We start from the raw sequence: 13,133 nt of genomic DNA, 5'->3' as shown, positions 1-13,133 counted from the left end.
AAAATAAATAAAAACTAAGGTTTAAAAACAGGAAATTGGCTTATAAAAGGTCCAGGGATATGATGCAGTGCTATCCGAGCACTAAAAACATTATAGGAGATCACTACGGTTAGACTAAAGACTGGACAAATACACTAAAACATTAATAGGTTTTACTTTAAGATGCTGGATTTACAGGTCATTTTTATTTTATACTTTGGGATTTTCTGCATTTTTTTTTTAGATGTCTGACACATGGCATTAATAATGTCATGAGGGAAATGTAATGAGGGAAAAAGGAATAATGCTGCCACTGTTACAGAGAAACTACTCTGGAAGTAAGCTGTGGCAGTCACTGGTGTTACTCACTACGCCTCTGGGCACCACTGCGGTTGGGTGGGCATGTGACTAGTCTGGCCAACGAGCCAGAGCTCTGACAAGGGCCCTGAAAGCTTTCGAGATGGTGGTCTCCTCCTCTGTCCTGAGCTCTCTGTGATTACCATGAGCCAAGACAGACCTGCAATGGACGTGAGCAAGAACTAAAATTCTGTTTCTTCCGCAGCAAAGAGCAGCCCCCGCTCCATGAAACTAGAGAAAGCCTTTGTGCAGCAATGAAGACCCAACGCAGCCAAAAATAAATAAATAAATTCAAAAAAAAAAAAGAAATCTGATCTAGTAAAAATAAGCACCAAAAATATAGGGATATAAGGTTGTTGACTGCAGTACTATTGTTAATGCAAAAGGAAACCAAAACAGAAAGAAGGAAGAAAGGAAGGAGAGGGAAAATGAAAGAGAGAAAGAAACAATAAATGAACCTAGGGCTTCCCTGGTGGCGCAGTGGTTGAGAGTTCACCTGCTGGTGCAGGGGACACGGGTTCATGCCCCGGTCTGGGAGGATCCCACATGCCGCGGAGCGGCTGGGCCCGTGAGCCATGGCTGCTGAGCCTATGCGTCTGGATCCTGTGCTCCGCAACGGGAGAGGCCACAACGTGAGAGGCCCGCGTACCATTAAATGAATGAATGAATGAATGAATGAATGAATGAATGAACCTATGTGTACATCAGTAGTGGATGAGTTAAATAAAATATAACCATCTATACAACTGAGGTCCATGAAGTTCTTAAAAGCTATAATGCAGATCTATACATATTGACATGAAAAGACACAGATATCCAAGATATATTGAGGAAAACAACTGATTACAGTAAGGCCTGTGTAATATAATTTGAACTGAGTTTTAAAAAAATCATACACATACACACTTAAGCATACAAAGAGAATGAAATAGCTATTACGTATGCGTAGTTGATACAACAAGCTCTAATGAACAGAGTGGAATTTAGGAAGGGAAGGGAAGGAGGCTTTTACTTTCTGTTATATGTGCTGAATTTTAAAAATTAAATCCTGTACCAGTTTTGTTAAAGTATATTATTTTATGGGAAAACATTAAAATCTAAGATTTTGCTCCAAGAGTAATCTCTGGAATGGCTTTCGCCCATTCCAGACAGGACAGTATAAACTAACAGAAACAACTGACCTGGGTCCTCCCTGAAGGACCATCGTCACCGGACCCACCAGATGTGTCACTCCCCCGACTCGCACGGCAGCTGTCAGCAATTCCCGCATGTGCACCAGCGCCTGCTTGCGAGTGTTTCCCCGCCGCCACCTTGTCTGCGCAGCCAAAAGAAAGCTGCTGCTGGACACCTGAAACGCATGAAAAGGAAGTACACCTGACTCCTGCTGTCACACGACCCCTCGTGCTATCCACCTATGGTCGGCAAAACGTGACGTACAGCTTGGTCAGGGTTGGTGCCGATGAAAGCAAACAGCTGCCCCAGCAGGACGCTGTAGGTGGGCTTGTCCCTGCTGTCCTCGATGGCCAATGACTGCAGAAGCGTGAAGGAGCTGCTGCGGTGGCTGGTCACGTGGCGCCGCCTACAGACAAACAAGAAAGCCGCTCAGGGAGTGTGTTGCGATGACAGCGTTCAGCCGCAGGTGGGAATCCGACCTTGGCCATTAGCTATTTACCTCTGATTTGCTCTAGTAAATTCCAAATCTTCGTTACCAATCATTTCCAGGTCAGAAGGAGCCGACATGCTGCGAAGAAAAACAGGCTGCCGCACAGCATGAGATATCACCTTTGTTTCAGAGGCTGATTTACAAGCTGGAACAGAAAGGAAGAAGAACGTTGACATATCTGCTATCCTATTTCTAAGGATGGCAGCAACAGCGAAAAGTAACAAGGAACCACCGAACTGCCTAAGAGTATCTTTGCTTTCCAGTTCAGCCACCAAACCAGCTAGCACAGCACACAGATGATTTTTAGGCCAATTTTTTTTTTTTTTTGGGCGTGGGGCGCCGTGCCGCACAGCTTGTGGGATCTTAGTTCTCCAACCAGGGACTGAACCCGGGCCTTCAGCAATGAAAGTGCAGAGTCCTAACCACTGGACTGCCAGGGAATTCCCTAGGCCAATTTTTTAAAACCTTGAATACTGAGGTTTAAAACCTCGAATATCAAGGTTAAAAATTACTTTATCTTGAAAAACTAAACTCTTTTTATCAAGTTGGGTTTCCAAAGAAAGGCTAAAAAATTCATTTAATTTCGTAAACCATCAGTGTTAACTTTAATATTAAGCATTCCAAAAAGCAAGAGAGGACAGAGAAAGTAATTTCTGGAAGTAAAAAATCTTAATCCAAATAAATCCAGATCTTTTTTTTTTTTTTTTAGAGATGGCCTTTGTTCCCCCTTTAATGCTGGATTTATTTCGCTGACTTACTGCCATTTGGTGATACCTCTGCTTTGATCATAGTTGATGTGAGTAAATATCACACTTTAGCTAGAATCTGACCAGCCCTTCCTATAAGATATATACTCCTATCAAGGAAACAGTTGTTTTGTAAAAGAACACTTTAATGGAAGCAGACAAAACTGCATGTGAAGATAGGTTAAGAAAAAAAGATGTTAAGAAAGTTGAGGTCATTTTGAATCTGTCTTAAAAATGGTTAGATAGCTTCAATCTAAGAAAATTATAATTTTTGAAGACATTATCTCTTAGGAAACTACTGGTTCATCATCTCTAATGCCAAAAGCCTCTTGGAAAGCACCACCAGGCTTACTGAGTGGGTAAGTCTTTCATGGGACCTTTAATGAACACGGGCTAATGTGGCCAGGGACATGGTGTAGCTGACCATCTTAGCATGTGTTCATACTGCACACCTGGCATGCTTCCCTTGCTGCAGGGGAACCCTATTACTGGGGTCAGAAACCTGGGAGTCATCCTAGACTTCTCTCCCTAGTGAGAGGAGCCCTGGGCAATCAGATGGGATGAAAACAAGTTCACTTGCTCCACAGTGTCCATCAGGCAATGGGTCTAGACAACATGGAGTCTTTCATTTAAGAACATGTTTATGGGCTTCCCTGGTGGCGCAGTGGTTAAGAATCCGCCTGCCAATGCAGGGGACACAGGTTTGAGCCCTGGCCCGGGCAGATCCCACATGCCGCGGAGCAACTAAGCCCGTGCGCCACAACTACTGAAGCCCGCACGCCATGCTCCGCAATAAGAGAAGCCACTGCAATGAGAAGCCCACGCACCGCAATGAAGACCCAATGCAGCCAAAAATAAAAAGAAATTAAATAAATTAAAAAAAAAAAAAAGAAGAAAAGAACATGTTTATGACTTCTTCTCTCAGGGCAAGAATTAACACTTGCTATTATGGGCTCTGCCCAGTGTGTGGATCTGGTTTAAGTAAGAAGACTCGTTGATTTCCCTGAGAAATGTGTTTTCAAGCTAGCAATTAAAATGTGACCAGGAGGGCTTCCCTGGTGGCGCAGTGGTTAAGAATCTGCCTGCCAATGCAGGGGACACGGGTTCGAGCCCTGGTCCAGAAAGATCCCACATGCCATGGAGCAACTAAGCCCACGCGCCACAACTACTGAGCCTGCACTCCATAGCCCGTGAGCCACAACTACTGAAGCCTACATGCCTAGAGCCCGTGCTCCGCAACAAGAGAAGCCACCACAATGAGAAGCCCGCACACCACAATGAAGAGTAGCCCTTGCTCGCCACAACCAGAGAAAGCCCACACGCAGCAACGAAGACCCAACGCAGCCAAAAATAAATAAATAAAATTAATTAATTAAAAAAAAATGTGACTAGGAAGAAAATTAATAGTGGAAATTCATGCTAGAAGGTTCCACATAATTACTAAAGAGGAAATGCAAACTCAGCTTCAAGTAAAGAGAAAAATATGATGCATTCCAGGATTCACAATGTTGACTAATTATATGTTACTATGAAAATGACAATCCATAATCTAAAAATGAGGGGCACTGGGATTATAAAAATACATGTTATTGGGCTCCTTAGATGCTTCCCCTCAAAACTAAACAAGGCAGATGACGAGGCACCCCTGATGCTCAGATGACTCACAAAACACCACATGAATTCAATGAAAAGTACTTCTTGGCTGGAAAAAGTAAAAGGCAAAATTAAAAAGTTGAAATTTCCTTTTTTTCCTTTCTACGAGTACACAAGAGTGATTTTCTTTTTCTTTTTTTTTTTTTAAAGCAGCTGATGTATGTTTTATGAACAGACTAGCGCAGACAGCCTTTCAGGGCTGGCTGTCAGCAGTACCCGGTGTTTCTGCGGGGGTCCCTGAGATGCTTCTTGTGAGGCCGGACTGGGCCGCAATGGTGACGTGCAGCAACAGCTCAGCTCGGTTCATTAGACTCTTCACTAACGTCTTCGTTTTAGCCAGTGGGTGCGAGGGTTTCTGAATAAGAGAATTCACTTCTTGTAGGAACTTCTCCCTATAAAGAAAGACTGATGTGCATTTAGTTGTCTTCTGGTTTACCAAAACTAAAGTGTTTCATTACAAAGGATATGAAAAGATAGAGGGGAACCTAAGCAAAAGTAACCTGATAAATATTGCTCGCCTTCCCCCTTCCCCATTCGAGGAGAGCCGTGCTATAAACTGTGGCCAGTTTTAGTTCCTTTTGCCCAGTTTCAAGTGCCTATATGCTAACTTCTGAAGGCTAAAATCAAAGTTTCCAAATACCAAATAAGTTCCAACTCTAAAATATTTAGTTGAATGCACAATATTTTTTAAAATATCTGTTAAGAGATGAGATCTTTGCATTTTGTTTTGAGCATCAAGGTGATAAATTAGCTTTACACAGTTACTAACATCACTAACCTCAGAGATAGGACCATGTTTTCAAGATCATTTCCATCAAAGGAGACTTCCTTCATTGAACACAAAAGTTCTAGTTCTTTCATTTTATTCTAAAGAAGGAAAAATCAAGAAAAGATTATATGCAGAATCTGCAAAAACTGAGTTTTACTGTACGTGTTAAAAGGAACAGAAAATTTCAGGGAAAAAACCCACCTTTGGTCCATATTTCTACACCAGAAGCACCTTTGTAAGTTACTATTTGATATTTTAATGATTAAAAATGGCAATGACTACTTTCTGGGGATTTCTTCAGTGCTTATAACTCTTATTTTTTTTTTAAAGGCTTGAAAGCAGAATTTGATAATGATGATAACTGCTTTATAAAACTATTAATCAATTAAATTACGAGTAACTTATTCTTTGTATCACTGACATGCGAATCTAATCAACCTTATTTAACCCTTTTTAAACAATGGGTATGTTTCAAGGTATGCAACATTTAAAAAATGATGTTATCTCTACGCACACAGTATATACCATTGTACTACAAATAGCAATGCCCCAGTGATGAGTCATACAGCTTGCTCACCTCATTAAAATGGTAATCATAGAAGAAAGGCATGTTGTTCTCCAGTTTCCCCTGCATGGCATCATCAACCTCACTTTGCCATTTCTGTTCCAATTCTGCAACACTCTGACACATTAAAATATAAAACAACGTGAAACTAGATGCAAAATAAAAACAAATGCAATCTGTAAATTCAGAAATTTTAGTCGCAATAATCTTTTTAAAATTCAGATCACTTTTTAAACTTCATTAAATTTCTAGGAAAGAAGTCATCTCCCACAGTTATAAGAGACGTCTAAATGTTTTAACTTTCACTTACCTGCAGCTGTCTCTCCATGGCATTGAGTTTCTTAAATGTCTCTCCCATGATTTTGCACAATAAATCATATTCCTCAGCATGTTCTTCTTGATACTGGAAATTTATTAGGGACTGCAGTGCATCAACCAAGTTCAAGTGCTTAATGACACATGATACCACCATTTCCTCCATCACGTCTGGCTGGATTACTTCTCTGCGATCACAAGGGAAACTAGTCAGCTATATGACTAGAATTGGTAAGTTCTCAACTTACCAATACTGTATTTTATAGATGGAAGAATGTACTCTTTGATTTAAGTATGTTAAATATTCACCACACTTTCTTTATTACAAGTTGGCAATAATTTGATATATTTACCTGATAAAACTGACATTGGCCGATGAAGCTGAAAATCAAAATTAAACAGACTTCATTTTCTATGATTTGTAAATTTTGAACTGGTGTTATATTAGAGCTGGAATAGGTCCGAGGTTAATAAAAGATCTTTGGCACGATATATCTGCCAATTAATTTTATGCAGTATTACGGCTGGTAGTATTTTGGGCGTATGGATGTTGGGCTGAAAACAATGGTGCTTTTGTATTTTTTCATGTTAAATTTCATCTATTCTTCAAATTCTTCTCTCTGAAATGGCCAATCTTGCCTCAGAAGGCAGAGCAGAGGCCCGCAAAACAGACTTAACTTTAAGCTAGAATGCCACAAAGACATTGGTAACTGCAAGACCTCACATTCTAGATTAAAGATTACCATCTCTCTAGGCATTGAAAATAAAGAAATGTCTCTAGACCCTATGGAAACCAAAGTTGATGACTACCTTCAAGTAGAAGGTCAAACCACCTGAGAAAAACCTAGAACTTGTCAAATGTTAGCATGCATCAGAATCGTATGGAAAACCTGTCAAGACACAGATTACTACTGGGCCCCATCCTCAGAGGTTCTGATTCAGCAGGTGTGAAATGGGGCCCAAGAACTGACAAGTTCTCAGGCGATACTAACGTTGCTGACTGAGAGCCCATGCTTTGAACCCACCGACCTGGAACACCACCTGGGGGTACTCTCCAGAGCACCTGGTTAACATTCATCAAGTACATGTAAAATGAAAGGTTCATCTGCTAGACTACAAGAAGAAACACACCCCCTTTGCTTGTTTAAACATTTTTTCATTGGGAAAATAAAGTGCTGTATAGCAACATACTTTATACTTGGTCTAAATTGAGGTCTGGCACGCCCAGAAATTTCCCTGAGCTTTATCATGATTCCTGGAGGCAGCCTGATCCGGGGCAGGTCAAAGTAGTTTCCAACAGGAGGCACGAGGACGTCAGAAGGGTAAGTGAATTCTCTGTCTTCCTCGATGGTCAGAGGCAGTGGAGACGGGCTTGGAGTAAGGGCAGGGGAGATCACACCATTGGCCTCCACCTGCCACTGGCACCTGAACATAAAGAAAGAGAGATTCTTCACTTCCTCTTCTATCTGGAAAGCTACTTGAAGTTTGCAGATATATCGATATTCAACATTTCAAGGATCACATTATGTATTAAGTATTTATCCAGGAAACCTCCTCCAGAGGCTGAAGAAAAATGAGCATTATATGAAACCCCATCTTTGAGACTCTACCTCTTCGCCAACATTTTATTATGAAAACTTTTAAATATACAGAAAAGTTGGAAGAATTACACAGTTAACACTCATATACCCACAGCCAAGATTCCAGAAGGAACACTTTGCTATGTTTGCTTTATTGTCCATCTTCCCATCCTTTTGGGGATCCTTTAACTTAAGTATACAGTATTTGGGTTGGAGAAAAGCTTACACAGTTCAAGGGTGTAATTTCAAACTTAGTAAAGTAAGGGCCACAAGGCACTTTGATGTAATTTTCATCTTATTTCTTAGACACAGTGATACCCATGGGATTGGCAGGCAGTAGGCACAATCAGCTGGGAAATGTACTAAAAGTACTTTTCCACATAAAGTCCTTTTTCCTTTGCAAGCAAAACTAGTCCCATTTGAGCCTTTTCTTACCTTTGTAAAAGTTTGGACCGCAGCAGCTCCTGACAGGCTTCTTCTTCTTTGGTAATTTCTGGTCCGTTGTATAGGATTCTTAACATAGAACAAGCTAACACAGACAGACCTAAAGCCAGGTCTACCAGAAAAGGTAAGCCTCCCGACACATCCTCTGAAGACTCCTACAATGCAGACAGGGCAAACCAGACTGGTCAGTTACATGGAGGAGCGCTTCACCTGCGCTGCACCACACTGCACTGTCCCCAACCACAGGGGCTCATGGAGCAGTATCAAGTATCATTGCTATGGGACACAGAGACAGCACCCAACACCATGAGTAGATAGATGGCGGCACTGGAATGACCACAGAGTGAAGTCTCAACACAATTCTGGAGAGAGAAGAGTCAGTAAGACTCCATATTAGAAACAGCATAAATCACATGCAAGATTTTTTGGATAGCTTCCTCTCTGCTGTACCTATCGAGGTATAAATCACTATTTCATTTTGTCACCTCCATTCTGTGCTTGAACGAAGATGCTGTCAATGATTACGCTGAATTCATTCAATAAATATTTATTGAGTGCCTACTGTGTGCCAGCCATTGTTCTAGGTGCCTGAGATAAAGCAGAGAACAAAACAAAGAGGCCTGCCCTCGTGGAGCTTACATTCTAGCAGATAATCCCACTCCAGAGATCCTTGGCTTGGTTAAACTTAAGCAACTGCCAAGTCTGAAAATATGTTTTAATTTATTTAAATAGATTCCTGGGAGGAAAGTAACTGGTACTGTTAAAAGGAGTAGATTAAACCTATATACAGAGTGTAACATGAGTAATTAAGCAGAGACAGATCTAGACTAGCAAGAAGAGCCTTTGGGAGCAGAATAAAAATAATCCGATTCTACTACTCTTAAAACCCAGAATCCAAGGGCTCACTTCTACTAGGTGTTTGAGTCTTCCTCACCCTCTGGAAAGATGCTGGAGGCAGACCACCTCTCCAGGCTTTGAAGATGGAGCCCCTAGCAAGGGATTCTTTCTGTGGTGCTGTATTGATTTTAGGTCCCAGCTAGTTTTATTCCATAAAACTGCTACTTCTATTAGTGGTCTACTACTGCCAAATGGAAGAGATGGATGAAACAGCAGCTCATATTTTGCCTTGTTTCCAAGGCAAGTATGATGTACGTAACCAAGGCACACAGGAAAAAGTACACTATGCCTACAGCAGTGGTTAGATTCAAGTACCTGAGCGCGAACTGTGCAAGCAAAGCCCCACATAGCTTTATCGGGAGTGTTGTGTTCACGGCCACTTCTCATTTCAAAGGAGAAGGTGACGGTATCTCCTTCCACCTTAAAATTTAAGGGGGGAAAATGCACTTTAAAAACAAGACACAATTTTCAAGAGAGCAATGAATTTCAGAGATTTACTTTCAGAAGGACCACAGCCAACATTTCACTTCTTTTCTCACTCGCTTTTTGATTCAAATTCCATCCCCTCTCATCTGGACGCCAACCTTTCAGCTGTTTCTCCTGACCAGGTAGCTTTGGGAATGAGGCATCTGTGAAATGGCCACGATTGCCCAATAGCAGGATCAGAGTAAAGATCAAATCTTGAACGTAATTTCAATAAATTCCTCAGATTTCTACACTTTCTGCCCTCCCCCCTCCTCCATCTCACCACCTCACTTGTGCCAATAAGGTGGGCAAATAGCCATTAGCTTGAAGAACACAGAGTGATGAAAGACCTTGCTCTGTATTGCTGAATCAATACCATGAGTAAGAAACAAAATGCAGGAAATCAGAGAACAATTAAAAGTATTGTGCTGATTCAGATTTGGATGCATCTGGACTATACCTCTGGAGGTAACTTGCTGCCTATGGCTGAATTAAAGAGGGTACATAATATATGTGAGATAAAGGCTCTGGGAGCAGACTCTGGAGAGGTTTTCAGGTTATAGTGGGCATTTCAGTTCATATTCATATTCTAGGTAGATATGTTATAGTTCAAGGGCCCACATTACAAAGCATGGCTCCAATCTCATCAGTCTGAGAATGGATAGTTATTTTTGCTCCAAAGCCCCCAATTCATTTGAAAACACTGATTCCACATTTTAAAACGGCAATGGCCCTATGGTTCTAGGACACCCATCATAAGGGAGTCTAGAGAATAAGTGAGTGGGAAGAACTAGCAGTCCTTTCAATGGACAGGGAAAGAAATGCTGACAACCTCAGCCCATGGAGTAACCTATGGAACAGATAGGTACAAATTCTGGAGCGGATAGGGGTCTGATGCCTTACGAGTGAAAGGAGGGTCATTCTGAACAAAGTAGTGAGTTTACAGGCCTACCGAGGTAGCCCCACCTCAACAAAAGCCCCCGTGGCAAATGTCTTCTAGAAATAGAGTTAATACTTGGGCCCACAGGGAATGCAAGTTCATTTTCTTTTCTAGGAAGCAAATGTGCCTGGATACCATACCTTCACCAAGTCTTTCGGCCAACCAGTTCCTAAGACACTACGGCTGCCATATCCCAGTGTGTTGCCTCCATACTCAGCAACCTTCCTACTGTTTGTGTTAGGCCCCGCGTATATCACCAACTTCAAAACAGAAAATATACTGTTAGACTGTAAAAGAAAAACAAAAACAACATCTACAAATAAAAAGGCTGCAAAAAAATGTTTGTTTAAAAATACATTTATAACCAGGCACTGGTGTCAGTATAACTAATATTTCCCGATTTTTTTTTTTTTTTTAAGTACAACTGATACTTGTTTAGATGCAACCAGCCATTGGTATTTACAGGGCAGCCACAGAGTAGTATCAAATATTACTGCAATTTAATTGGCTTGGGGACCTCACATTAAAATAGTTGTACTCAGCTATTATATGTATTTTTAAAAGTAGCTATTTTAATCCTAAGTAATGACATATAGCCCATTAATAACAGGTATAGTTTGCCCCCTTAAATCCTCCCCAAAATTAATAAAGTGAACAAATACAGATGGCAAGATGGTTATATCTAACATAAAAAATGAAAGTAAAAAAAAAAAAATTCAATGAATAAGGATTTTAAAAAATGCAACAAATTGAAAATAAGCCATATATTCTTAGAATGTTGCTTAATGGTGTAAAAAGAAATGACACAAATTTGGGCCAGAAAGGGGGCTGCTTCTTCTTGGGTCAGTTTTCATGTACCAATATTTTTCTTCAATGAAAGCTATTCATTTATATACAATTAACCAACTTTCTAATTTGGAGGAAAAAACATTTAGACATCATTTGGCACTCAAATACTTTCACAGGAAGAATAAGCCTCTGGCTTCCGTAAATACCTAATTCTGTCTTGTAATGCACACTGTGACCACCTCTGAGCTCAGTTTGGATCTAAAAGCTGCACTTTTAGCCCTGGATGCTTAATCATTTTGTGATTTCTTACCCTTCTGCACCTTTGGGGGACACCAGCCAGGGACCACTGGAAAAGTAAGAGTTACTTTTGTCCATGTAGTAAGCCTCCACATTTAACACTAATGTCTACAGCAGGTGGAGGTTAGCTTACATCAGAAGATGCAAGTTACTGTTTTTTAAAGGAGAAACAAAATGACACCCTCTAAAATGGCAACCTCTTCCATTTCCATTTTAAACAGTCATATTATTTGAATGTAGGAAATGGGGGTAGCTACTGCCAGGAGCTGTGAAGTGGGAAAGACTGATGCCAGGAGATATATTTTTTGAAAGGCCCAATAAAGAATTTTCTAAATTCTCTTGCTTCCAGCTAAGGTGAGAGTTTGAGGGGCAAGTCTTAAACCCCTCCAGACATCTGGGAATCTTCACTACCCTAAAAGATAAGGGGAAAGAGGATTCTATAACTTGCCCAATAATGTGTTTCACCATCTCAGTATACACAGTTAAGAAGTTCCCTATTTTTACCCTAAAACTCTCCCTTGATGGGATTTAAGACCATTTGCCCTTATAGTTCAGAGAAAAAGACAAGATAGCTAACAATCTACCAAAAAAAATCCTGTGTACATAAAACACTATCAGACAATCCTTCAGTTGTTCTTATACATTACACATCACAATTTCATTAGCCTTTCCTTGTAAGTTCAACACGAGGTTTACAATGCAACAATTAGAGACAGAAGAAAATACTTCAACCCCTAACATGCTTCCTTTTACTTATAATTGTTCAGCCACTAGGTTGGAAACTATACTTCCTCAAAATCTATGTGGGCCCTGAGGTAATGGCAAAGAAGAACCAATAATTTAAATAAATATAAACCAGATCCTAGGCACATCTGAAACCCTTCTAAAAAGCCACCTTCTCCCAAAAGATACACGAGAAGCCCCAAGAATTGGGCAGTAAGACCTTTTTAGATGAGTGGACACCCACATCTACAGGAATTCCAAGCACAGAGGGAAGGCAAGAGTGAAACAGCATGGAAAAGAAAATTTCCTTTGATTTGGATCTACATCTTTGAAAGCTTACAAAAGTCCACTTTCAACACATCATTAAAACACTGTTCTTAGACTGCAGAGGTGCTGGCTGTGACTCCCCCAGTCACTACCCTTCAAGGCATTATCTTAGGAAGCTCTCCTAAGAGGTATCTGCAGACAGAAGTAAGTCAAGAATGGTGACCAGCAGCAAAGAAAAATAAGAAGCATCTAAGAAATCAGCTTATTAGAGGTGAAACCAGTACTAAATCAGTTCTTGCTTACTTTGTCATAGTCATATTGTGAAGAGCATCTGCTATCAAATCTAAGGTATAGGCAGCGAGCTCCAGGGATATGGACAGTTTCTTTAAATTTATAGTTGTCTCTGACAGGATGGACTGTTTCCACAGTCTTCCCAGCAGCCCATGGAGCAGGAATCTTTAAACCAGTGAGAAACCCTGGCTCTTCCTTCTCTTCCAGCATTCTAAAACCAGACAAAGAGAAAGTGATTGAGCTTAACAGCAAGGAAAGGAAAATGTATACACAATAAAATACAAAAGGTTAAGAAATTTTGCTCTAATTTTCCACAACATACAGTATGACAACACTGTAACCAGAAACATTTTTAACATTCCTGTATCTAAGGTTCTTTTTTCTTTGTTAGAC

At 40.6% G+C, this 13,133-nt stretch overlaps 1 protein-coding gene across 1 annotated transcript in view; it reads right to left on the bottom strand.

Moving 5' to 3' along the window:
• Positions 1-13,133, bottom strand: part of HECTD4 (HECT domain E3 ubiquitin protein ligase 4) — a 185,576-nt gene that overhangs the window by 77,802 nt on the left and 94,641 nt on the right. The window contains exons 21-32 of the mRNA XM_024741407.1: positions 12,753-12,951; positions 10,514-10,633; positions 9,284-9,388; positions 8,063-8,226; positions 7,239-7,472; positions 6,043-6,235; positions 5,745-5,849; positions 5,177-5,265; positions 4,615-4,790; positions 2,009-2,144; positions 1,774-1,915; positions 1,518-1,684 (exon numbers count right to left, since the gene is read on the bottom strand). Of these exons, the coding sequence (XP_024597175.1) occupies positions 1,518-1,684; positions 1,774-1,915; positions 2,009-2,144; positions 4,615-4,790; positions 5,177-5,265; positions 5,745-5,849; positions 6,043-6,235; positions 7,239-7,472; positions 8,063-8,226; positions 9,284-9,388; positions 10,514-10,633; positions 12,753-12,951 (1,830 nt within the window). The remainder of the gene's footprint in view (positions 1-1,517; positions 1,685-1,773; positions 1,916-2,008; positions 2,145-4,614; positions 4,791-5,176; positions 5,266-5,744; positions 5,850-6,042; positions 6,236-7,238; positions 7,473-8,062; positions 8,227-9,283; positions 9,389-10,513; positions 10,634-12,752; positions 12,952-13,133) is intronic.

This window comes from Neophocaena asiaeorientalis, unplaced genomic scaffold (genome assembly GCF_003031525.2).
Source record: "Neophocaena asiaeorientalis asiaeorientalis breed wild unplaced genomic scaffold, Neophocaena_asiaeorientalis_V1.1 scaffold648, whole genome shotgun sequence".
In the NCBI taxonomy this organism is placed as follows: Eukaryota; Metazoa; Chordata; class Mammalia; order Artiodactyla; family Phocoenidae; genus Neophocaena; species Neophocaena asiaeorientalis.
This window is presented reverse-complemented; position numbering and strand designations above follow the sequence as displayed.